The sequence below is a fragment of the Orcinus orca genome, chromosome 8 (assembly GCF_937001465.1).
Source record: "Orcinus orca chromosome 8, mOrcOrc1.1, whole genome shotgun sequence".
Classification (NCBI taxonomy): domain Eukaryota; kingdom Metazoa; phylum Chordata; class Mammalia; order Artiodactyla; family Delphinidae; genus Orcinus; species Orcinus orca.
Genome location: NC_064566.1, coordinates 108,792,319 through 108,818,374, shown reverse-complemented (window position 1 = coordinate 108,818,374; position 26,056 = coordinate 108,792,319). Strand labels below are relative to the sequence as shown.

At 62.1% G+C, this 26,056-nt stretch overlaps 1 protein-coding gene across 11 annotated transcripts; it reads left to right on the top strand.

The window, feature by feature from the left end:
• On the top strand, positions 1-26,045 carry B3GAT1 (beta-1,3-glucuronyltransferase 1). Of its 11 annotated transcripts, XM_049714314.1 has the most exons (10): positions 326-5,248; positions 5,935-6,008; positions 7,979-8,158; positions 8,270-8,361; positions 17,013-17,105; positions 17,233-17,379; positions 20,764-21,398; positions 21,834-22,130; positions 22,900-23,000; positions 24,100-26,045. In XM_049714314.1, exons 5-9 carry the CDS (start codon positions 17,102-17,104, stop codon positions 22,984-22,986), a joined length of 1,170 nt encoding a protein of 389 aa, XP_049570271.1. In that variant the 5' UTR covers positions 326-5,248; positions 5,935-6,008; positions 7,979-8,158; positions 8,270-8,361; positions 17,013-17,101; the 3' UTR covers positions 22,987-23,000; positions 24,100-26,045. The 11 variants fall into 11 exon arrangements, with proteins under 11 accessions (XP_049570274.1, XP_049570275.1, XP_049570270.1 ...); XM_049714313.1 differs by lacking the exons at positions 326-5,248; positions 7,979-8,158 and adding an exon at positions 4-262 and having other exon boundaries at positions 8,213-8,361; XM_049714312.1 differs by lacking the exon at positions 7,979-8,158 and having other exon boundaries at positions 8,213-8,361.
• The last annotated feature ends 11 nt before the right edge of the window (positions 26,046-26,056 follow it).

Below are 26,056 nucleotides of genomic sequence, written 5' to 3'. Positions count from 1 at the left end.
CCCTCCCGGCTCCCCGCCCCGCGCCCCCCGCGCGCTCCCGGGCTCGGCCGCCGCCTCGCCGAGCGCAGAAGGGCCGGGCCGGGGCGGCGGGCGGCGCGGACCCCGCAGCGATGAAGGGGCCCCCGGGGGCCCGCAACCCGAGAGCCCCCGGGGCTGGAGGCGCGCGCGGCCCGGGCCAACAGCCTGGGGGCGCCGGGGCCGGCGCGTAGGGACCACCACCGCGATGGAGCGCGCCGGGGACGATCCGGACTCGCCGCCGCAGGTCAGTGCCCCCGCTGCCGCGCACAGAGCCCCTTTATGCTTCCGCATCGGTCCCCGCGCCATGTCCACCGGGCGCGTATGCGCGCGCCCGTGTGTGTGTGTGTGTGTGTGTGTGTGTGTGCGCGCGCGCGCGTGTATGGCTGTGCGTGCAGTGGGGCGGCTGGAGAGCCAGCTGGGGACCCGACCGGGGCGGAAGGCGCTGCCGCCGCCGAGGGGCTGCGAAACCAAACCTGGGCGATGCCTGCCCTCCTCGGGCCGGCGGGAAGGGGAAGCTGGTTCTCGGCAGTTTCCAACAACCGGCCGGGCTCTTAGCTCGCTGGTTCCTCCCTCCCCACCTCAGCAGGTGGTTCCCGGTGGCCGGGAGCCGGGGGCCAGCACCCGCCGCAGCGGCTTCCCAGCGTCGTCCCCAAGCTCTGAGGCTCCAGCCACTGGCAAGTTAAGTCTCTGAAGCTCTGCCGGGAGGCTGAGGGGCTGAGCGGTGCTGAGAGGACCCAGCGTCCTTAGGACGTACAGTGCAGGGGGCGGGGGAGGCACGACCAAGTTCACCACCCGCCCTCCGCCGCCGGGCTCCGGCCTGGGGTCCTAGTCCCTCCCAAGCCAGAGCCCGCAACTTCTGAGAAGGAACAGAGAGGTGAGGCAGGAGAGACTGGAGTAGGAGGCCAGGGATCTAACTGTGCCTGGGGACAGCCCAGGACCCAGCAGCTGAGGTCGGAGAGACCGCACCCACCCAGACACAGATGCATAAACAAGGCCCCAACCGGCCCCCCTGCCCCGACCTCCCCTGGCCGGGCCTAGTCTCAGCTGGGCACCCTTTGCCTGGATTCTTGTAGAAACTGGGTCTCAGGGGCTCCGGGGAGCTCTCTGCACTGGACGCTGAAGCCAGCCTTGCAGACGGCTGGTCGCCCCAGGCTGGTGGGGACAGCCCTACCTGCGTGGGTACCAGTCTGGGTGGGGTACCCATCGGGAGCTTGGGCTGTGCGACATGTACCAGTTCAAAGGACTGGGCACGGATGTCCCAGTACAGAGCCTGTGGTACCTCCAGTGTGGTTGTGTGGAAACGGGGCACAGCTGCGTAAGTTACTGGCGTCGTGGGGCGCGTGGCTTCACAGGACGGTGGCTCCAGGGTCCTCTGAGATTTGCCTTCTGTCCCTCACCACAGAGATTGAGACATTTCCTCCCAAACCTGCTTAGCTGGTGACGGCTACTGCCCGTACTGGGCCAAACGTCAAGTCCCCCCCTTCCTTTGTTTGGAACAAAGACCCTTCCCCGTGAGACCTTCAAAGAGACTATCCATTGTGCCCAGTCCATGCCCATCACCCCCAAAGGTTCTGGAGCTGCATGCACTCCCCTGTGCCCCTTTGGATGGGAGCAGGAAGGCTTGCCCCGGTTATGGAGCAGGGAGGGTTGATGGATTTGTGCCCCATTCAGTACCGGCGCCGAGTGGCTTGCTGTGCACGTTTCTGTACCTGACCCGCAGATGCTGGGGGATCCCTCCTTGTTCACGCCTGTTGGAGGCTCACAGGTGCTGGGTTGAGTACTTGCACAGAGGTTTCTGAACCAGCAGGCACTGACCGTCCACCTGAAGCATGGGGACAGAGACCGGGGGCTCCAGAGGAAGATGCCGGTGGGGCCTGCCCTGTCCCCGGCATCGGGCCTCTGGACGGACCTGCATTTTCCCACTGTAGTTTTGAAGGGCGAGGGGTGAGGGGCCCCGGGTGGCTGTACCTCTCTGGTCGTGGCACGGCGTATGAGGCAGGGCAGGAGCGTTGCAAGCGTGGCGGGTTCGGCAGGGTGAGCTGCCCTGAGCCAGGCTCTAGGATCAGGGAGCGTGTTGGGTCAGCTTTGGCCGGAGGAGGGCCTGAGCTGGGGTGGAGAGGCCTGAGCACTCCCCTCTGCTGAGAACTGAAGGGGGAGAGGGGCAGGGCTGGGGAAGAGAGAGAATCTGAGAGCCTGAGGCAGGCAGGGAAGCACGCGAGAGACAGCAGACAAAGACACGGAGGCACAGATGACGGGGGCCCAGGGGCACGGGTGGGCCAGCCTCGGGCCTCCTTCCAGGATGCCCCCGCCGGCAGCCATCAGCCAGGGCAGGAGGCCCTCCGTGGAGCAGTGGGGACGGCCTACTGAGGAGGGCTCTTCCCGAGGCTCGGATGAATGTGGGGCTCAGAGGGAGGTCCTCAGGCAGAAGGGGGACAGGCTGTGAGATCTGGGACTCTCAGGGAGACCCATCTCTTGGTGCCTACCCCACACCCTTCCCGGCCCCGGGGTACAGTGGACTCTGGGGGATCCAGCACCTGGGGAGAAGGAAAAGAAAAACCTCCTTCCTGCACCTCCAGGCCAGAAGGCCTTTGGGGCCCCTGCTGAGAGCGTGGGGTGGGGGGCAGGGAGGTAGTGCCATGCAGGGCACAGGCTTGGCCAGGCCGGGGCAGCCTCAGCCCCTCTGTGACCAGCTGGGTGGACTTCAGGAAAAGCGGAACCCTGTAAGCCCTGGTTTCCCGAAGGCCCATAAATCCAGGAGCCTCTCCCACCAGGCTGTTTGTAGGTGAAGTGCTTGGTGGATGTTACTGTAACATCTGCATTGCGTTCACCTCCCCCCACCTTCTTCTGGGGTCTGGATGGCTCTAGAATTTGGAGTAGCAATTCTCTGGCCCACTCTGGGACCGGTCACATTGGCCTTGTTGCCGGCTCTCCCCTCAGACTCCCACGCCTCCGGACTCTGGGGCTTGTCCAGCCCCTGCCATGCCTCTGCATCGAGACATGCTTGGTGTCTCCTTGCCGAATGGCAGCAACATGGGTCCCATGTCTAATCGGTGGTCAGTGTGGTCACTGCACGTCTCAGACAGTGGTTGTCCCCAAAAATCCACACAACTGACGAGAACCCCAGGCCGGTGGCCTCTTGGTATCCGTGCTAGAAGCTGGCAGAGTGGGCGGAAGTTGCTCAAAAGCCCCCTTCCACACGCATTCACTGAGCACCTACTGTGTTCCAGGCTCTGGGCCAGTGCTGGGGACGTAAAGCGTCAAACAATCCAAAATCAAATCAGGTTTCCGGTTTAGCTTTAGGAGGAAGGACTGTGTGGGTTGCTTTTTTTTTTTTCCGCAGCTACAGCAAATTTACTTTTCTAATGAGGTTTAGCTCCAGCCAATATTAAAATGAATCTGTACTCCCTGAGCACACCAGCTGACAGCGGGACAGCGGCCTTCCAGCCAAGCGCCTGGCAGGGATTAGGGCTTTGCCACCGATAAGCCCAAAAGTGGGGAGTCTCAGTCTGGACCTCCAAGAGTTGGCTGGCTTGGCGATGAGCCTTGCCTGCAGTATTAGAGCTGTCAGCAGGGTTTCTCCTGCCCTGCAGGTAGAAGACGTGAGCCGTTATTATTGCTTCATGAGGAGGGGGGAGGGAAGCAGGGGGAGCAGAGACCAGAGGGCAGGGCTGTGGGTATTAGGAGGGGACCCGGTCTGCGGGTCCTTGCTGACCCCCGTGCAAGCCTGGGCGCATGCGGTCACCTCCCCCTCACTCCTCTCCCGTCTTGCTTCCTTCTGCGTGAAGTAGTTGAACAATCTGTCCTCGGAGGCCATGAGTGTCTTTAGGCTCAGGACTCTGGGCTGTTCATTTAACCAGCGCTCAGAAGCCTTAGAGCCCAACACTGGACGTGGGGCGGGCTGCTCTCCCTCCCTGGTGGCATCCCGCAGCCACACCAGCCACATTTCAAGAGCGCAGTAGCACACATGTCCTGTGGCCACCATACTGGATGGCATGGATGCACGCAGGATGTGCCCAGCGTCCCCAAGTTCTCCTGGCAAGTGTTGTTCTGGGCTCTACACAGCTGGTTTAGTGAGGCGCTGAGAGCGTGGGCTGCTGGACTCACACCCCGGCTCTGCCACGCACAGCCGTGTGGCTTGGGCCATCGCCTAACCTCTCTGTGCCCCTCATGTCTTGTCTCTAAGCAGGGATAACAGGATGTTTGTGAGGCAGGAATGAGGATTACAGTTAATCATGTTACTCACTTAGAATGTGAGGAGTGCTTTGCTTAGCAATTTTTTTTTATTACTCATTTAGTTAAGATTTCACCTAACAGACACTTAGGGAACAGCGTACTTGGTGCCAGGCGTGCCGAGGGGCCCAGCGTGTGGCCTTGCTTCCATCTCCCAGCCACCCTGAGTCTCGGTTTCCTCCCCTGTGATGGGGGCGTGGCTGGTTAATAAGCCCTGCACCACTCTCCGGGGACAGAAAATGAGGTGGGGTGTGTGTCTGCCTTTGCAGATGAACACTGCCAGATCCCCAGGGAAGCAGATGCACCTCCCACCAAAGAGCATTTCCTTAGCCCCCGTGTGTTCAAGGTAAAAGGAGCAAATGAGGTTCCGGCCTCCGCCAGCATCTTGGTGGGGACGTGAGGTCTCTGCCTGGGCTCCCAGCCCTGGACCTAAGGTCCAGCGGAGCGAGAGGGGCCCTGGGCCAGACGGGATTAGCGGTCAGCTGGCTGAGCCCGGTTCCAGGCCCAGCTGTGTCGGCCGCTCTCTGAGTGACAGAATCTCAGGAGCCTCTATCTCCTCATCTGAAATGAAAGGAGCATGAAGCATGTGAACATTTCCCACCGCGATTACGCCGCTTCCCTTGGTAAGCTCTCCATGACGGACGCCCCAGGAGCAGGAGGCAGGAGTGGGGAGCCCACCAGCCGAGAAGGCAAAGGGAAGAGGGAACGGATCTGGGAGCAGGAATTCGCATCCGCAGCCATGGACTAGCGCTGAGGCCAGCAGATGGTCTGGCCTGGGATTAGGATTCTGTGGCTGTAGGTGCTTCCTTCTTTCTGCAGATAAGGAAACCGGTGCCCAGGGAGGGTCCACTCCTGTTTCAGGTCACACAGCACTTTGGTGCCTTGTCCCAGACTGTGACCTGAGTCTCCCAATGCCCACCCCTCCCTCTCTCAGGTCCCCTGTGCTCTTGCAGGACAGAGACAGGCAGCAGGACCACAGGAGCAGCCCCCCAGGCTCGGGGTAAGAGGCCCACCCTGAGAGCCGGCTCCTTTCCCCCACCAGCCGGCACAGGCCTTCGCTCTCCTCCCATGATAGCTGGCCCAGGAGGACCCAGCTAAACTATCCTGACAGGGCCCCAGGGAAGGTCAGCTGGTTCAGGCCACAGGCAACGCATTAAAAATACACTGGAAACCTTAATTAAACCAGTGAATCATCAGCCTGTATGGTATGTGCTTGCACACTCTGACCAGAGGGGCGAGGTCAGCCTGGAAATCCCCAGGCTGGGTGAGCCATCGGGGCCCTCGCTGGCTCGAGACCGGTTCTGGGGGCTCCCAGCTCCACTCAGCCCAATCCCGAAGCCCTGGGTCCCCATTAGCTGATTGGGGTCCCCCGGGCGGCCTCTGCAGCCTGAGGAAATCCAGGCTCGTCCTCAGCCCCCTCCCCCGTCACTGACCCGATGCCCTTGGAGGTCAGAGTAGACTTGGGGTGTCAGGCCGCATCCCTGGAGGCCCAGTTACTGGAAGGTGCGGCCAGTGGAGTGGCCACACCAGGCCTCCGGGGAAGCCCTCCCCGCACAGCACGGAGCAGAAGGACGGACCGGCTCACAGCGGGGCTGCCCGTTGGGCCCCGGGGCCCGCTCTGCTCCCAGGAGGCTCTGCTTGGGTTGCCGTACTGCCTCTGAGCAGGTGCTTTTCTTTTTCCCTCAGAAAGCTTCTGAACTAAAGCCGAAGCATTACTCACCTAACTCATCACCTGCCGATATTAACTTCCTCTCTCTCCTGTAAATCTCCCTCCGAGAACCAGCATTCCAGCCTCCACCCCTCCCCACACCCAAGGCTGGAGACCCAGCAGGCTGCCTTGCGTGTGCGTGCCTGTGTGTTCCAGTGTGTGCATGCATGCATGCGTGTGAGTGCACGTGTGTGTGTGTGTGTGCATTCCATCCTCTGGCCACGTCTTGCTCACTCCTAGCAGCTCATCTGGAACCCCTGGGGTTGCGTCCCCCAGGCGTGCCCTGTGCATGTTTCCTCATGGTAACGCTCCCAAGTGACAGCCAGCAGGAGGGCCACGCACTGGGACCACACACAGGTGCCCACCCAGCCCCGCTGCAAGGAAAGCCCTCTTATGCCCCCCCCGGTGTCTGGATGGGTCACTGCTGACCCATCTAACCAGAACTTCTGGATGACAGGTTCGTTTTTGTAGTTACAAAAAAAAAAAAAAAAAAAAAAAACACGTAAAGTAAAATGAAAATGTACCATCTTAACCACTTTTAAGTGCTTACTGGCATTAAGTACGTTCGCGGTGTCATGCCACCATCCATCTCCGTCTTGCAAAGCTGGTTTAGTGAGGCGCTGAGAGCGTGGGCTGCTGGACTCACATCCTGGCTCTGCCACGCACAGCTGTGTGGCTTGGGCCATCGCCTAACCTCTCTGTGACCCTCATGTCTTGTCTCTAAGCAGGGATAACTGCTTAAAGAACTTTTTCATCTTGCAAACTGGAAACTCTGTACCCTTTCAACCCCCCGCCGCCAGCCCTGACAGCCACCCTTCTGCTTTCTGTCCCTATGAGTCTGACCACTTACCCGCCTCTGTAAGTGGGTCACATGGGCTTAGCCGGGCTGCGCCTGCCCCTCCCTGAATGCAGCGTCCTCCAGGGTCATCACGTCGGAGCAGGGGTCAGGGCTTCATCCTTGCTCGGGCTGGATCGCACCGTGTGGATGTGTTTTGTCTGCCTGGTCATCAGGCTGGCGGGTCGCTTGATGCCAGACTGTGGGGCAGAAGTGGTCAACAGTGGTGTCTCCCCACTGCCCTTCCCTTCGGGAGGCTGCAGACGCCTCTGTGCTCTGAGTACCAGGTGCCATGAGGAGCAGGGAGGATGGAGCCCTGCTTTCCCCCGCCTGTCCAGTACCAAACGCGTGTCCCTAGAGCCCAGCCCTCATGACAGTCCCCAGGAGGGTGTGCCTGGCCAGCCCAGAGGTGGGGCAGGAGCCTGGCCAGGGAAGAGCATGCCAGGCAGAGGCACCAGGTGGGGTCGCCTGCCCTGCTCCCTCCAGAACCCCACCCGGGACCCTTTCTCACAGAGCCTGTCCCTGGGCCGGGAGCCCTGCTGACCCAGGAGCCCTGTGCGCAGGGCCAGCCCCTCTGCACGCAGCTCCGTGGTGCTCAGCCCCGTCTCAGCCGTCGTGCTGCCCTGCTGCCGGCTGTATAGCGCACGGCCTGTAAAACAGACAGAGTGTCGGCGGGATCTACCGTCTGGGGGCCGAGCTTAGGGACCCTCCATCCGTCATGCCTCTCAGGGGGAGCACGTGCTGCCCACTCGGGCTCACAGGCCTTCTTGGGCTGGACCCCCTGCACCTCCTGCAACACTTTCCCTGAACTGTCTCTCATCAGGCAGTGGGAGCAGCTGACACGCAGGGGTGGGGGGACGAGGGACCCGGCAGGAGTAACAGGAAACAGAGGTGGTGAGAGCAGCTTTCCGGGAGCCCTCACCTGCTTCCAGGGGGAAAGGGCATGAAACGGGCAGCCCGGAGTCGATGGTCCCACACCCCCAAGCTCAGCCCGAAGGAGGAGAACCGCAGCTCTGACAGCTCTGGAGACAGGAGGAGAGACGGGGGACCCCTGACCTTCCGAAATCCCCGGTCCTGCCCTGGGTGCGAATCTTGGAGGTTGGGCAGGGACACAGGACTAATGCGGGGGGACAGGAAGGTGTCCCAACACCAGGGCAGACCCAGCTCAGTTTCCAAATGTGTAAAAGAGGAACAGAAAAGCGGTGCCCACCCAGGGAGCTGCGTGAGCCCACAGCAGGCAGCCCGCGGCCAGGAGCCCGGACATCCCGCTCAGCACACCACCACGGAGCCCACGCCCCATGGACCACCCTCCTCGGCACAGCCTTGTCCTTGGGAGGGAGGAATCTGCTAGAACTGCCCAGAGGCCGGTCAATGCTGACCCGGGGGGAGCTGAGGTGCCCTGGCTTCGCTTTCTCTTCCAGACACTTGGACTCGGCTGGATTCAAACAACATGGTTGCTGCTATAATTTCTATTACAGTTGACGTCGCCCAGCATTCGTGGTGCTCCCTGTGGGCCAGGCGCCGTGATAGTGTTTTCCATGGACCCCTCATTTGATCGCAGAGTGGCCTGGTAAGAGTCGCCGACAAGGGACTCAGTCACAGGGACACTGGTGCAGCCCCTGCTCCGTGTCTGGCCCGGGCCTGGGGTGGATCCAGAGGAGTCCGTGGCTTGGGGGCTGCGGACAGACATGAAAACCGACAAGCTCTCGCAGGATGCGGGCTGGCCGTTCGCTGTGCGGACGCTGAATGCTCAGGCCTGGGAAAGCTTGCGAAGGGGGAGGGATGTGGCCGGGGGCGCAGAGCTCCAGGTGGTCTCCCCCGGTCAGCACCCCACCCCAAACCGCTCGCCATCAGCACCAGAGGAAATGGAGGCTGCACAGCCCGGGGGCAGGGGACAGTGCAGTGGGGACAGACTGCCTTCGGCCGCTCACATCCCTCCAGGACATCCGAATCCCAGCCTCGCCCACGGCCCTGCACAGCCGTCCTGGCCCAGCCGGGCGTCACACCCTCAGTTCCGGGGCCAGAACCTCCAGGTTACCCAGCCTGCTTAGTTCTGGTCCCCTGGCCTTGCTGAGACCACATGCCCTGCTCACTGGCCAGCCAGGGTCACCAGGACCTGTGCCAGGCTCCACGCTGTGGACCGTCCTTGCAGCCAGCACTCCATACCCACCAGGCAATGCAGCCCTGGGCCCTTCTCAGCCTCCCTGGGCCTCCCCAGTGGAGGGGGGTCAAGGAGACCCGGTTGCACCACCCCAGCTCCTGGAGCCCAGGGTGCAAGGGCCCCACAGTCTTCTGAGCTCTGGTGTCCTCAGCCTCGGCGGGGAGCGCACCGCCCCCACCCATGCTGGGCGGCCGGTCAGGAGAGGAGGCCCGCCCAGCCGCCCGGTGGCTCTTGCCGCCCTGGTCCACTAGAAGCTGTTGGCTTTGCTCGTCCGGTGCGCCAGCCCCGCCGTCCGTCTCGTATCAGAATCTGCGGAGCCCTCGGCTCCTGCCCCCACAGGCACTGGCCTGATCCGGTGGGTGTCACTGTGTCCCAAGCTGCCCCACCCCTCACAGGATGCTGGGCGACGCAGCGAGCTGGGCACTGGCGGGAAAGGTTGGCGTGTTCAGTCCAGGGCGTTTGCTGTGACCGTGTTGGAATCAGGCGGGGCCTCGGCCTGTGCCAGGGCGGCCTGCCTGCCGGTGCTGCTTAGCTGTGGCACGGGAGGGCAGGGGGCAGGCGCGGGGGCAGGGAGACGGTCCCAGGAGCCGCGAGTGGAGCCCTCTGCTCGCCGGGATCGTGCCGCAGGCACAAAGAAGCCCACCTGGGTCAGCTCGAGAGCTCATCTTTGGCTGACTGGAGACCCACGCGTGGGCCCACAGATACATGTGCACTCATTCAGATAGGGTGCTGGCCACGAGCACACATGCATGCACACGTGTGTGAAGCCGTGAACGGGCAGCCCTGTGATGTCACCCAGAGAGGGTGGCCCCGTGGAGCTCGCAGGATGGACTCGGCCCCAGCCACACTCCTGAGTGAAACTACAAATTCCACGTCCAGGAGGAGGGAGAGCAGGTGCCGCGGCCGCTGCCGTCGGGCCAGTCGGATGGAGTCAAGTGGGCAGGGGATGGGGGCACAGTGACGAAGCTGGTACTCGGGGCTCCACAGGGCAAGGACCCCGTGGCAGCCAGCGGGCCCAGGGACACACAGGCCCCCACGCTGGGCCATGGCAGAGGCCTGGCAAAGGGGGCAGCGGGGGTCAGAGGCCACAGGGAGGAAGGACATGAGGGGATGCTGGCCGTGAGGGCCGGGCTGGCTTGCTTTTTGGGTCTCTGGACTCGGCCTCGGGGCTGGCCCAGACCTCGGGGTGGGAGGGGAGTTACCGTCCGATGGACCAAGGCAGGTCTGCCAGCGTCTAGAGCTCTCACGAGCGCTGCAGGGAGGGAAGGCGCCGGGCTGGACATGGGGTCAGGGATGGTGGTGGCAGGAGGTGGAAGGAAAGCAGAGAGGATGCAGTTAGTGGTGGGTGAGGCAGCACAGCCGAGTGCCTCAGATGCCACGGAGGGGGACTCAGGAGGTCTTGGGGAGGGCACGTCAGGGGGGCAGGCCAGGCAGTGAGGTGGGCTGTGCAGACAGATCTCGATGGGAGGCCGTGGAGGAAAGAGCAGGCCTGGACCGGCATCCGGGCGCGGCCCGGCGGATGCGGGGAGCAGTGGGAACAGCCCGGGGTTTCTGTGCTAGCCGCCGAGACGAGGAGGAAGATGGAGCTGCTCTGGGAGGAAGACGACGGTGGGGTCTCTTTTGTGTTTAAGGTGTCCGTGGAACATTCCAGACACAGAACAGCTCCAGGCTGGAGGAGGAGACTGAGACCAGAGCGGGCAGGGGGAGGGGGAGGCCACAGGGAGCCCCTCGGGTGTGCCGGCTGCGTGGCCAGACGGGAGCTGAGGTCGGGAAGTGACCTGGCCTCCCTGCTGTGCTGGACAGGCCCTAAGGTGTCCCCGTGACCTCTGACGCCCGCTGTCCACGCCTTCAGTGTGGACACGCCTGTGACCAGGAGAACGTGGTCAAGGTGATGGGCTGTCCCTCCTAAGGTCTCACAGTGTCCTGGAGGACGCGTCCCGGCGGCAGACTTGCCCCGGGTGCCCTCCCTGCTGTCCCAGGGCGTGGGTGACCGTGTTGGCCGAGGACACGGGGCAGGGAGCCGAGAGCAGTGCCGCCCACGGTCCCGTGACTTTGGGGCAGTGGCCTCTGCCGCCCCCCAACCCCGGGCGTGGAAGCAAGCGCACCTGTTCAGCCCTCCAGGAGCCCGTGCACAGGGGACCCCACACGTCGGCTGGGCTCCTGACCCACGGAAGGTGGAGACGGAAGAGAACTGGGTGGTTAGAGCTGTAAGCACGTGACCACAGGTCGGCCGCGGGAGAACACAGGGGTGCTTGTCTTGGGGACAGTGACGTTCTCTTAAAAGCTGGCACGGTTGCCAAAAGGGGGCAGGGACAGAGATACAGGGAGGAAGGGGGAAGAGGGGGTCGGGGAGGCAGCTCCTGCCAAGACCAAGCCTCCCCCAACCCCAGGCCAAGCCGAGGGCCAGAAGCTGGACTCCATGCAGGGGCCGCTCCCCAGTCCACAGATGGCAGAGCCGGGCCTGCCCTCACTGCCCCCCCTACCACCAGGGGAGGACCGCGGCCGTGCCACTCTCTGCCCGCCTGCCCAGGGCTCCCGTCAGCACCTCCCTGCTGGGTGCCCTCCCCGCCCAGCCCTGCACGGCCACCCCAAGACCCTCTGCGTGGTGGCTCTTCACAGGGGGCGTTCGGCCCAGCCGGCCACTGTCAGACGGTGCAGATCTCCATCCGGTCTGTGTCCCTCTGGTCACTGTCCCCACCTTGAGCCAAGCCGCGGTCACCCGTGTGCTCCGGGCCCAGCCCAGAGCAGCAGCAGGAAACCCCCGAGATGAAGCCCTCCTGCAGGGAGGCTGTGGGACGAGTGGACGCCCTTCTGCCCAAAGACCACGCCGCTGATTTAGGAACTCCAGTAAACCCACTGGTGCTGGTAGCTTGTTCCGTTCAAATTCCTGCAGTGATGCGGGGGGACCACGCAGACCAGACCCGCATTTTCACTCTTTACTAAGAATCCAAACCTGATCCCAAGGCTGTGTCTGAAAAACCAAGAGAGAAGACGAGGGAACCACCTCAGACAGACGGCCGGTGAGCTGTTTCCTGACTCTCGGGCGGGAGAGACCCACAGCTGTTCTGCCCGAGCCGAGCCGACGTCCTTCTGCCCCAGCGGGGCCCGGCCTCCCGGCGAGAACCCCTCCTTCTCAGCCCCCACCGTGAAAGCCCGCTGGGGAGCCCCTTCCTGGGGTGGCCCTAGGGGGGCCGGCCTGCAGGCAGGGGGCATTGTGCATGGGGCACCTGGATGTGAGCAGCTCCGCTGACTCCAGGACCTTGGGCCCTTCCAAGCCTCGGTTTCCCTGCGTGTACAATGGGTATGAAACCTCCCTGCCTGCCCCACAGGCTGCTGTGGAGATAAAGGACCGGCTTTATGAAGAAGTGAATCCCACCTGCCCAGGGCAGGGCTGTGAGCTGCAGGGCCAACCCTGAGCCCTCCTGGGCACCACGCCCTCCTCGTGGGTGGAAGGAGCTGTGGACCCCTCTGTGTCCAGTCCCCTGCGGGTGGTGGGGACAGGAGCAGGAAGCGGACAGAGATGGCGGGTGGAGAGGCCCCCGTGTCCTGCCCCCTCCCCCGTGGAGCCGGTGTGGGTGCAGTGGCCAGGGAGGAGAGGCCTGGGGCCAGTTAATGGAGTGTGGATTGACTGGACAGGAGCTGATTAGCTCTGGCATCTGGCTTGTCCTGAGCAGCGGCCGCAGGATCAATACTAATCCCTTGATCCCATTAGGGCCCCTGCAGGTCTCAGGGACGGCGTCCAGCCTCCCTCCCGGGCACTGTCTGGGGCTGGAGGGTAGAACTGGAGCCCTAACCGCACCCGCCTACTGTCTGCTGTTAACCCCTCCCCGTGTCCTGCTTCCTGCAGCCCCTGGCACCCCCGCCCGTCCTCTCACACCACCACCCGGTCCCCCACAACCCGGGCCCTGACATCTGCTCGGCCCCAGCGGGACTCAGGCTCCCGGTGTCGGGCCCGTTTCTTTCCTCCCGGGCACGGCAGTGCTCTCCTCACCACCTCTCCTCCAGTGACTCAGGACTGATGTCCTCAGGGGGCTGGGGGTCCCCTCTGGCGGTCAGTGATCCAAGTGTCCATAATGTTGGTTCCCAGCCTGTTTGCAACAGTTTCTGCTTGTTCTCATCATCACGGAATATGACATAAACCAAGAAACACGAGCTGGAAAGAAAGAAATGTGTCGTTCCTAGGAAAACTAAGCTGAATGCTCTCAGAAGATTCCATGAGGCGAGTCTAGGGAAAACGTTCTCCAAATGAGGTGAAGATTGGTGGGAAACATAACAATTCTAAAGGATGCGGCGCAGGTTCCTCACCGAGTGTCCCAAGGTCTTGGATCACTTCCGAGAAGTCGTCGCTGAGGCCAAAGGCGGTGTGCCCAGCGGGGCGACTCCCAGAGGGTGGCGAGCTCCCAGGACAGGCCTCAGCCCCGCTTCCCAAGCGGGCAGTGCCACGCTGGCCAGTGAAGAGCGTGTGGTCGGGGACAGGACCGCTGATCGTGCAGTTGTCGGGACACGTGCAGTGTCCGCATCACCTCGAAGGACTCTTCACCCCGCGGCCTCCTGTGACCGCCACCGTCCCGGGCTTATGGGCACCACGGCTCCTATCCTGCTCCAGAGGCGAGGGCTGGGGTGGTCTGTGTGAAACTGACCTCCGCCACACACATGCACACGCCATCTCCGGAGCACCTCCCTGAGGGATGGGACGGAGCCGTGTGGTCCCTGGGAATTTCCCTGATGCCGTGTGGTCCAGGGAATCCAGCAGGGCCTTGCCCACCACCGATGCTGAACTAATATTTGCTGAATGGAATTAAACCAGCCTCCTCCGCAGGTACTGGGACGCGGGTGAGGTTTTCGTCTGAATCCTGCAGCTCAGGAGGCAGCCTATCCATGCATTTGGAATCGTCCAGCCTGGAAGCCAACCTTGCCCTGGCCCTGCCTCCCCAGGCCCAGCCTCTCCTGTCCAGCCTGCCCGGCTACAGCCCAGCCTTGGACACATCGGGGCCCCCCATCTGGGTCCCAGACACCCCCTGGTTCTCACAACCCATGACACCCTAAAACCCATAGGCAAATTCCTATAACTAGGTCTCCCCAGACGTGGCCAGTCTCCAGGGCTGCTTGGCCCATGAATCAGCTGTTACACTGGCCTCTTGCTTTGACTTTGGCCTTGAATGCCATCCAACCCCGTTTTCTCACCAGAGCCCTGTCTTAACCTCAAGGTGCTAAAATGGCAGAACTGAAACTTCATAAGAACCTCCCAGTCCAGCTCTGTGTGTGGAGATGAGGGTGGAGGCCGAGGAGGACAAGCAGGGCCCCGGGGGCAGCAGCCAGAGCACTGTCCCGCCCCCTCACGTCCCCTGTGCCGTCCCATGGGGCTCACACGCCCCTCGGCACAGCCTTGTCTGTGTCCAGCCGAGGCCCCCCGTCTGCACTTGCTGAGGGGCTGGGCGGCGGGGGCCAGTCACGGACACGAACTGCGGTGGCTGGTGGGGAGTCCTGGCCTCGGCGGACACCGGGCCCCACCCTCGCTCTCACCGGCAGGACCTCGCTTCAAGCACGGCAGTCTCCCTGCCGCACCCCTCCTCCTGGCTCTGGGTGCGGCCGAGCCCCTCCTTCATCTTTGCACTGACTCCTCTGCCCGTGGCCACCAAGGGCCCAGGGCGGCCCTGGGTCTGCGGCTGCTTGAGCCTGGACCACAGGCAGGCTGCCCGCCACCCCTCCAGGGCCAGGCGGGAAAAGTGGGCCGAGGCCAGTGGTCATCCTTGCAGCCCCGTCTCACACTTGGGCCTCTGGGTCTGGGGTAGCTTCCGCTGCTCCCAGCCCAGGTCCCCCCCAGGCCTCTGCTCCCTGACGCCCAAGCCCAGGCCCCATTTCCCTCAGACCCGCCCCCTGCTGGCCAGCTAGTGCTCTCCAAGGCTGGGGGCTCTCCCTGCTCTGCTTCATAACCGCCTGGTAATTCGCTCCATGATTTTGCTGCTATGCTTATAATAGCCTCCATTAAAGTTATGGGGTTTGCAAGCCGTAATGGCTTCCAGAGTAATTAATGCACAACTGGGTTTATGGCTAAGTTTATTTTTAGAGCTTTTCTGCCCGCCCCACCCGCTTCCTTTCATAGAAGTTTTGACCAGATAGAGCGGATGGGATCAGAGCCTCCCTCCAAGGCCCTGGCGTCCACGGCCCCCCTTCCTCTCCTAGTACCCCTCCTGCTCCCCCCAGGGGGGTGCTGGGCCCTGCAGGGGGCCTCCCGGAAGGGGCTCTGGGGCCTGACCCTCCTTCCCGAGCTCCTGATGCAGCTCAGACCCAGAGGGCCCGGATTCAGGTCTGGCTCCACTGCATGCCGACGGTGACTTGGACAAGATGCGGACCCTCACGGCCTCTACAAACTCCAGGTGGAAGAGGTCGAGGTCAGCGCCTGCGGCCCAGGCGTTGGGAAGACTGAACGTGGAGTGTCAAGTGCATCTCTGGCCCCACAAATGCTCCCCACCAGCTGTTCTCTGCTCAAACTGCAGCCCGGGCAGCCGAGGGAGGGGCAGGTGCCGGAGGCTGGAGGCTGCCCCAGCGCAGCTGCCTGAGTGCCAGGGCAGGCCAGCTCCCCATGGCTTCCCCGCCGGAACCAGAGCCTCCCCAAGACCAGGATGCCTGGAAAAGCTCCAAGGCGATCACAGGACCAGAGGAGACCTCCCAGCCAGCCCTACTGGAAGCGCCTCTGACCCCCATCACGTGGCCTGAGACAGCCCCGCCAAACCGAGGCCCCAACTCAGCCCTTCGCAGCCCTGCCTGTGGCCTTGGAGCAGGGCAGGGGCTGGGCGGGGATGTAGCACGAGCTCACGCAGCACAGGAGACCCAGACAGGCATCCTGGGTGGGACTCTGGGCTCCCATCTGCTCGGGCCACGACAAGGAGTGTGGAGGAGACAGCTCGCACCCCAGGATCATTCACTGCTCTGTGCCTGCACCATTTAACCCCGGTGGCAGGGGGGCAGGCCGTGCACCATCTGACTCCAAGGAGGCTGTGGAGCCAGGGGTGGCAGGGGCAGCGGGGCCACCCCGGGAGACGGCAGTGCCTGTCACTGGAAGACAACACGGTTCTTGCACCAGGCATGGGGACTGCTGGCAGAGAGAGGACCCGGCAAGGAGGAGGACGCACTGCCTCCAAAACGGGAGCCCAGATCCTGCTCAGCCCTGGCTCTCAGCTCTGCAGGAGACGGATGCGCGTCTGCGGGGGCCTGGGTGGGCAGCGAGCGGCCTCGGGGGCTCGGTGTGCTGGTGCTGGGCACTGGGGTGGCCCACACACCGGGACAGGCCAGGGCCGCCCATGGCTGTCCTCCCTCACGCCTCCCCCTGTGGCCCCCAGCTGCATCTTGCACGGCACTCAGCTCAGAAGTGAGGAGGAAGGTGAACGTTGGGATGTGACAGTTTCCATGGCGGTCCGGAGGCTGAGCGCCTGTCTCCTGGCACGTGGGCAGCCGTGCCAGAGGGGAACTCTACCCACAGGGCACCTCTCCTGGAGCTCCTTGGAGCCCCTGCTGCTGCCATTTGAGTGCCATCTCCCCGGGACGTGGCAGCCCCACCGGGAGCACGTCTCCTGGCTGACGCCCAGCTGCAGCGCCCGGCCTCCGCCCTACCTCCGCGGGGGCTTCGCAAGAACAGATCGTGTCCGGGTCCACTCCTTAATCCAGGCTGTGAAATAACCATCTGGGCACAAGCCTGTGACCATCACAGCTGCTGACTCGTTCTGAGCGCTTGCTGTGTCCATCTGGTGCCAGCCCACGGGCTCCACGGGTGTTAACGCATTTAATTCCCAGAAGCCTTGGGAAGTAGGTGCTGAAGGCGCCCATTTCATAGATGAGAAAACTGAGGCACAGAAGTGAGTTGGGGTTAAACCCAGGCAGGTGTGTCTGAACCCTGAGTGGACAGCACCCACCACCACCTGTGAGGACAGAGGCTGGCCGCACCCCACGGACTGGCAGAAGCCAGGTTCCACCCTGAAAACACGATGCTGTGCGTCCCGAGCCGGCCAGCGGGGACCTGTTCTGCCCGGGTCTCTGGCCGCCACCTTTGCTCTCTCTTGCAGGTGTCCACCCCGCAGGGTTCCTGACCCACTTCAGAAGGCAGCACCCACCAGACTCCGGTAGGGCCGGACTCCGCAGACCTGCTTCGGCAATGGGTGGGTTGTGAGCGTGGTCAGGCCTGCTGGCCAGCATTCAGCTTCCCGCTGCCCCGTGCCTGGCCCACCCGGCCCATTCCTGTTCTTTTCTCCCCTGTGCTCGCCGCCGTCCGCTGCCGTCGCTCAGGTAACGAGGAGCTGTGGGCCCAGCCAGCCTTGGAGATGCCGAAGAGACGGGACATCCTTGCGATTTTCCTCATCGTGCTGCCTTGGACGCTGCTGGTCACCGTGTGGCACCAGAGCACCATCGCGCCCCTGCTCACCGCACACAAGGGTGAGCCCCCGCCCGGCCCCACCTGCCGGGCTTTGCTGATGGGGTGACCACAGCCAGGGCTTCTGGAGTCCTGACTCTCACCCGCTCGGTAGCTGGGGAACCGAGGACGAGCCAGGCTGATGACCGTACCCTCGTGGGCGGGGGGGTCTCGGCCCGTTTGGGGCTCTGATGATGCCACACATACAGGCACAGACTCACGGGGCAACTCTGCACCTGTTCCCAGGACGTGCACCCGGGAGGGCTCAGGGGTGGGTGGCCAGGATTCCCGGCCTGCGTTGTTTAAAACCTTTCAGGGCGAGTGTGTTGTTCGCTCCTCTTTTCCTGATCAGGAAGCCCTGATCCAGTGCCACCTGCTGAAAACAGGCTGGACAGAGGCAAGTCCCCCGGAGCCGGGTTAGAACTGGCTTCATCTGGCTCCCAGCCCAGAGCTTTTCCCTCTCACACCAGGGCCCCCTATGCCCCAAACCCGTACACGTGCGCATCCCCCCGCGCCTGCCCCTCACGGCCAGTCTCCAGTCCCACACTCCCCCCCTCTCTGTTCGATCCCTTCTCCCATGGGAGCCCGGGGAGCCTGATGAAACGCAGAGGTGCCCAGGCACGTCCCAGGGAGAAAGCTGACAGGACTGGGGTGGGTGGGGGGATGCTGGGAATCGGTGATTCAGGTGCAGGCAGGGCCAAGAGCCACAGTCTGAAGCTGGGCTGCTCCACAGTTACACATTGGGGCCTGCTCAGCCCCGGTGGGTCCTGAGGCTTCCGTGAGGAAGGGCCAGGCTGGAGATGGCTAAGTGCCCACTGCCTGCGGGGGCACCTGGAGCTGTCCTCCTCCCAATCCAGCACCTCTCCTTGGTGCTTACTTTTGGGTTTTTTTGTTTTTTTTTTTTTGTGGCCATGCTGCTGGGCCTGTGGGATCTTAGTTCCCCGACCACGGATTGAACCCGGGGCCTGGCAGTGAAAGTGCGAGCCCTAACCCCTGGACCGCCAGGGAAGTCCCTGGCGCTTATCATTTTAGAGTTGTCACCCAACAGCACATCACTACATTTACCACATGTAAAGGGACATAATACCACGTGGCTTCCATTCTCGGCAGGTCTCTGGGGCCAGAGACGCCAGGCTGCTTCGCTCAGCACTGCCCTTCCTGCCTGAGGACAGGGAACTGGCATCCACTCTCCCCAGAGCAGCCAAGACAGACAGAACGAAGGCAGCAGCAAAGAAGTTAGGGAGGCCTTAGGACCCAAAGGCGGCAGAAGCCCTGACCCAGCCCTGTCGTAGGCGTGGAGAATGTACCAGGGCACAGACCCACCGGGCCGGCGGGGGGGTGATTTGAGCGGCAGAAAGGGACAGGGAGGGAGAGGGACTCTCAGTGTCCTTCCCGGGCCTTGGTTTCCAAAACTTTACTCACGGCAGGATAAACTAAACTTTACTTATACCCTGGTCAGAAGCTGCTCTCCTCAAGCTTGTTGTCTTTCACAGTCTGACCCAAAACTCCTCCTGCAAGTGCTCTTGGCTACCTGCATCTGCGCTAGTCTCCCGACCCTGCACCCACGGCCCAGGCGCAGGCTCCCACTACCACTGTGTGTCTCGTCGTGGGTGTCTGGTTGGCCTTTGGGAGCTCCCTGAGAGGCGGGAGCACGTGTGTCCCTGCCCCTCGGTGCCCAGCGTCCAACCCCACGCCAGCACCCAGGCTAACAAGAACCATGGGAAGGAGGGAGGGGGCGGCAGCTGGCTGGACCCCACTTCGCCCCCTGCAGGTAACCACTCACGCCATCCTTTCCATAGTTGCAAGAAGCCATGAGGAAAGGGCCGCTTACCAGGGATGGTGAGCCTCGGGGCAGAGTTACGAGCCCTTTAACCCACATGCAGCTCGATAAAGGAGATGCAGGTATTGGCTCCATTTTGCAGTTTCTAAAACTGAGGCACCAGAAGCCAAGCACCCTGCTCACAGCCGTATGGTTAGTACAGAGTGGCGCAGGGTCTGAGCCCAGGCACTCAGATCCCTAGGTCAGTCCTCTGACGCTTGCCACCTCCTGCTGAGATGGTGTGAGAGCAGTGAGGGGCCCACAGCCTTTCAAACAGGAAGACACACCTCAGAGAGAAGGGACTCTTTAAGAACAAGCATACCCGTGGGGGCTTCCCTGGTGGCGCAGTGGTTACGAATCCGCCTGCCAATGCAGGGGACATGGGTTCGAGCCCTGGTCCGGGAAGATCCCACATGCCGCGGAGCAACTAAGCCCGTGCGCCACAACCACTGAGCCTGCGCTCTAGAGCCCGCAAGCCACAACCACTGAGCCCGCATGCCACAACTAGTGAAGCCTGAGCACCCTAGAGCCCATGCTAGGCAACAAGAGAAGCCACCACAATGAGAAGCCCACGCACCACAATGAAGGGTAGCCCCCGCTCACTGCAACTAGAGAAAGCCCGCGCCCAGCAACAAAGACCCAACGCAGCCTAAATAAATTTTTTTAAAGTAAAAATTTTTTTAAAAAGATATGAATCAACACCATTTAAAAAAAAAAAAAAAAAAGAATACCCATAGGCTGATTTCCCCTTATGAGAGGACTGCTGGCTTTGCCCATGGGGAGAATGTCCAGGATGCAAGAGAGAGCTTGGTCATTAGAGCCGCCCCAGCGGGCGCAGGGTGCTTTCCGGAAAGAGGGGCTCTCATCCCTGTGAGTGTGTCACAGAGGCCAGGCCTCTGCCAGGTTTCACACACGCCTCTCCTGGGGTCCTTGGGGACACATGGGCACACATGGCTGGGTATGGGGCAGGTAGGGTTCCAGGTGGCTGAAAGAGTGTGACCGGAAAGTGCAGATTAGGAGACAGACACCAAACCCCAGAAGAGCTGAGATGGGTCTCCACCCTCTGCCCCTTTGCACAAATGTGAGAATAAAGTCAGCGACGACAGGCACAGGGTTCAGAATTATCTTGCCAGCTATGGGCAACACCCTAGAAGAAAATGCAGTAGTTAAGTATCAGATACTCTGCACCAAGATTCAGTAAGCCCCGCTTGACTCCAGGGTTTGTGAAAAATCGGGGCGAGGTAACCGCAGACTCCCGGGTCCACGGTGTGCTGTAGCCACGACAGCACTAACGCTGCCCTCCGGCATGGGAGGCGGTGCCCGGGGCTCTGCAGCCCCAGCCGGTGCGAGGCAGTGCAGTCAGCTCTGGCCAGGTGTGAAGGGTATAGGGTGGTAAGGAGAGGACACTTTGTCACATAAAACCCGAACCGCGGATGCAATCTTGGAATTTGGCCAGTTGCCGTCAAATAGCTACAGAGCTGTCAAATGCGAGAAGGAGGGAGAGGTTATTTCTGTGTCATCTCGGAAGTCACAACTAGCAGAACCCAGGGGAGGATGTCAGGCAAGCAGCCTTGACCGCCAACTTCAGCCCACAGGGCCCCAGGCAGGGATGCGCTGACGTTCCCGCGGGTAGAGCAGAGGAGAGCTGCATGGGGCGGGGGGGCCGAGGTACTTGCTGCGGAGCTGCCCACACCGCCCCCCCTCCAACCCGCAGATGACGGCAGCGATCCCCGACGCGAGGCGCCACCCGGAGTGGACCCCAGGGAGTACTGCATGTCCGACCGCGACATCGTGGAGGTGGTGCGCACCGAGTACGTGTACACGCGGCCCCCGCCCTGGTCCGACACGCTGCCCACCATCCACGTGGTGACGCCCACCTACAGCCGCCCGGTACAGAAGGCTGAGCTGACGCGCTTGGCCAACACACTGCTGCACGTGCCCAACCTGCACTGGCTGGTGGTGGAGGACGCACCGCGCCGCACGCCACTGACCGCGCGCCTCCTGCGCGACACCGGCCTCAACTACACGCACCTGCACGTGGAGACGCCGCGCAACTACAAGCTGCGCGGGGACGCGCGCGACCCGCGCATCCCGCGGGGCACCATGCAGCGCAACCTGGCCCTGCGCTGGCTGCGTGAGACCTTCCCGCGCAACTCCAGCCAGCCCGGCGTCGTGTACTTCGCGGACGACGACAACACCTACAGCTTGGAGGTTTTCGAGGAGGTGCGCAATTCGTGGACGTATATGGGGCCCGGGGAGGGTGCGGACCCGGCGCGGCCTTCAGCCCCGGCTGGCGAAGGGGGAGGAGATCGGCCTTGGCCGCAGCCCTGGCTTCCGGGCACTGTCTGCGTGAGGGCTTCCAGTGGGGGGACAGGGAAAGGGGGTTCCTTGTCGACTCTCTGAGTGTCCTCCGGGTCTGGGAGTCACGACAGTGTGGGGGGAAGGGAAGGAGTCATTTCAGACTCTAAATTGGGGAGACAGAAGTTTTGCAGCAAAGGACAAAGAGGGAAGGTCACGTGACAAGGCGAGTATCAGCTGGTTGGAGGGGTGGCCTTGCCCACAGCCCAGGCGTGCTCCTCCGCAGATGCCCACCCCGAGCAGCCCGGGTGCCCCGACTCCCATCCCCGCCCAGGCGCCCTGACCCTTCTCCTTCTGTAGATGCGCAGCACCAGGCGGGTGTCCGTGTGGCCCGTAGCCTTCGTCGGCGGCCTTCGGTACGAGGCCCCGAGGGTCAATGGGGCCGGGAAGGTGGTCGGCTGGAAGACTGTGTTCGACCCCCACCGGCCGTTTGCAATAGACATGGCGGGGTTTGCGGTCAACCTGCGGCTCATTCTGCAGCGAAGCCAGGCCTACTTCAAGCTCCGCGGCGTGAAGGGAGGCTACCAGGAAAGCAGCCTCCTGCGAGAACTTGTCACCCTCGGTGACCTGGAGCCCAAGGCGGCCAACTGCACCAAGGTAAGCCCCTCAGCAGAGCTGACAGCTGCAATGCAAGCTTTCTCCAGCCCACAAAGCCCTCCCTCTAGATCAGGGAAAAGGAAATAGGGCCCCAGACAGCCTCCCAAGACGGCAGCTTATCGCCCTTCAGGAGCCACGGTGATGGCAGGTGGGGGAGCAGGGAGGGGCGACTGGCGAGACAGAGCCCAGGACTGAATCCCTCCCTCACCTCGAAGCAGCTGGGCTCCACGACCCTCCTGCCAGACACACCTCCATGTGTGCACACACATGCACAGACACGGGCACACACATACATATGCATGTGCACGCATACACACATGCATGCATGGAACATACATGGGTGTGCGTATGCACAACACAGGCACACGTATACATATGTTCATGCATGCACGCACACACACACACACACACACACACACACGCTGCTTCAAGTTTGGACTTCTCCAGCCAGGGCCTGGGCTGTCACTTAGCTAAGCTGAAGGTCCCGGAACTCTCTCTCCCTCTGGACCCATCAAGAAATGCAGGGGAGGATGAGAAGCAAGAGGAAACCTTGAGACCTGTTTGTCTCTTTTCTGTAGCTGTAGACTTTCTGTTTCCAACAGATATTTTGAATGCAGCCTATGTACAAAAAGCAAGAATGAGGGCGTAGGTAGAAATAAAGAACAATGGAGAAAATCCTGCTGGAACAAGGGCAGAAGGAGAGGGGGCAGGGGTGGGAGGGCGAGGTCAGGGGCCTGCCCCATGTGGTCTCACGTCTCTGAACACACAGATCCTGGTCTGGCACACACGGACTGAGAAGCCGGTGCTGGTGAACGAGGGGAAAAAAGGCTTCACTGACCCCATGGTGGAGATCTGAGCCCCAGGACACAGGTAGGGGGATGCAGGCAGGTGACGCACTGGGCAGGCCACCCAAGCTTGGATGCAGAGTAAATCTGCCAAGACTTTTCCTCTTAGTCTTTAATCGTGAAGGTCAGAGCAAATGCCCCGTGGAGTAGAGGAGGCATAGCTGAAGTCGACAGGAGCCAGCCTCCCCCCGTGGCTGGGTGGTTCTTCCACCAGCTGCTTGGAAGGCCTCACCTTCCAGGCACCGCCTGGTGACAGCTCCCTGTCATCACCACTGTTATCCTGGCCACCAGCCGGTCCCCTTATGAGGCGCTGCTGTGTGGACCCGCCCAGGCTCTGTCTCCTGCAGGTGCCTCCTCCGTCCTGGTGAAAGCGTGGACCGAGGAGCCTCGCCTGACTCCCAAGCTACCACTTTCCTCGGTTTGACCTTTCTTTCTGTAGGCCTCAGTTTCTTCATCTGCAGAATGGGTTGTTGAGGCACCAGGAACAGTCTGGCACATAATAAGTCCTGCCTAAGTGTTGCTATTTTTATTTGTTTGATTCTTTTTGGCCAAGCCACGCAGCATGCAGGATCTTAGTTCTCCAACCAGGGATCGAACCTATGCCCCCTGCAGTGGAAGCGCAGAGTCCTAACCACTGGACCTCCGGAGAAGTCCCTTTATTTGGTTAAAACCCTGTATTGCTGTAGGTCACAGGCTCCATCTGTGTTTTAGAGGCAAAGGAATGAGGCTGAGTAAAGTTGAAGTGAATTGTGCCAGGTGATTGGCAAAGCCAGGAATTTTCTATGAGCTTCTCTGTGATCTCATCAGAGGTGGGAGCTCAGACAGTGGGACACACCTCTGTCCTCTGGCCTTGGAGTCAGGCTGAAGCTTCTGTATCACCTGGGCAATGGCCCTGCCCACAGGGGACCGCAGGGGGTCTGCTTATCTTGTCCCCTGAACTTAGAAAATCACCTCAGTCGCTGCCACTGAGACTGTGTCGGGACAGAGCATCACTCCCTGCCTCTCCCACTCCCGGCCTCTCAGTGGGACCCGGGGGTGGGTTCTGCGGAGCCCCTGGGTGACGCTTCAGGGGCCCAGGATCCAGCGGCTCCCTCACGCCTCCCCCATTCTTCTCCCCGTCACAGGAGCCCCCTTCTCAGACCTGCTCCTGGCCACCTGTGCTCCCCACGCGGGTGGTCCCTCCGAGGCGGACTCCTGTGGAATCGCCGTCACCCTCCTTTCTACTCTGGGGCCTTCAGAGAGACCAGCCTGATGCCAGGACAAAGGACGGAGACCCTAAAGCACAGAAACCCCAGACCTGTTGTTCTGTTCCATCTGCCCTGGCAGGGCCGGCCGGGGCAGACACCATGGGCCCCAAGCCCGGGAGTGATGCCAGGCTGGGAGGGGGTGAAAGACCCCAGCAGTCCAGCAGAGGGCTCCCCAGCTCCCCCTCGAGGCCCCACAACCACACCTGGCCAGGGACTGCGAAAGACGGCAAGCAGCCCCCACCCCCGGCATCAGGAACGAGCTGCTCCGAGGAGATGCAGCCCCTCCGGCCGGCTTTTCTCTGGCTCCTGCTTGCGGAGCGTAAGGCTGTCTGTGCTCCCGGCAGGCGGCCAGCCCTGTGTGCGGGGAGTCAGGCTGCCAGAGGGCTGCTCTCCCCATACCTCAACCTCGTGGAGGGAGCAGAGCGCCCTCCCCGGCTCTTGTCCCAGCGCAAGGAAGGAGGTGGGCCCTCCACCCAGCACAGGGTATAGACCACAGGGCACCTCCCCAACGCCCACTGGGCTCCGGGCCCCTCGCCTGGGCTGGGACTGGGGAAGCAGGAGCCCCCAACCCAGAGCCATGAGAACCACAGGCCTCAGGGGCTCGAGGGAGCAGGTGGGCCAGGAGGAGAGAGGAGGGGCCCGGGCGGTCCCAGGGCTCCTCCCTGCCCCTGGCTGGGGGACTCTGGATTAGCAGAGGGGTTTAAGGAAGGGGGCAGAGATGATCTGGACCCCGAGGGCAGGATACCTGAGCACACACTGCTTTGGAAATCATGCGATTTACACACCGAGTGGGAAGTAAAACCTCCCTTCTCCCTAAACTGGGGGCGCGAAGAGCAAGCCGGCCTCATGTCCGGCCGCCCAGCCGCCCCAGACAAGGAACCGTGTGCGGCCCTCAGCCAGGAGGAGAGGTGCCTGTCTCCCTGGCTTCCCGACGGGGCCGGCCCTCCGCCGGTCTCCACTCACACTCCTGAGCGTTGGAAGCACAATTTTCCTCCCCTGTGGAGGCAGAGGAAGGGCCTGAGCCCGCTGAACAGGTGTTTACTTTTAACCGCTAATAGCCCCTACTCCACTTAGACTCATGGGATGGGTCTGCGGGCCACGGAGAGCCCACTCCTGGGTGCATGGGTGGGTGGGCAGTGGGCCGCAGCCCAGCGACCTAACATTCACGGAGTATCGGCTGCCTGTTTTTGAAGTGGATTTAACTCCTCAGCATAGTCACGAAACCTTCGAGGGAAGGCTCATGTCCCTGAGGGCCCTGAGCCACCTGCAGGACGTCCCACACCCATGGTTGCCTGGGAACCACCTGGGTGGCGGGGGAAGGGAGGGTGGGCGAGGGCGGGCACCGTCGAGCGAGTGAACTCATGCAGGGCACTACTCTGCCTCACTCGCCGGGACCAGCCCCAAACGCAGGGGCGGCTTGGCTGGGCTCGGGCCGCCTTGGCCCGGAACCCAGGGCTCGTTTCAGGAAACTTGGTAACGACAACATGGTCTCCTCTTTTCTTTGGCAGATGGTGTTTCTATTGTTTTCACCTAATACCCTCTCTTAGCTGCACGTGTGTTTATTTATAATTACAACCCGATGGACTGCAGCTTTCGCCTTCACTGGGAATGAGTTTGCTATGAATCAGAACTGGGTCCATGGCTAGTTTGTTTTCCAAACGCAGTGTGTTCCCTGCTCCCCCCTGTACAGGAGTGGGGTGGGGGCCGGAGGACAGAGACGGGGAAGGTGGAGCCCCCAAGCTGCACTATCGGGTCTGTTTTAATTTAACTGTATTTAATTTGTTTTGAAATTAAAAGTCAAATATGGTTTTTAACAGTCTTAATCCTCCTCAGC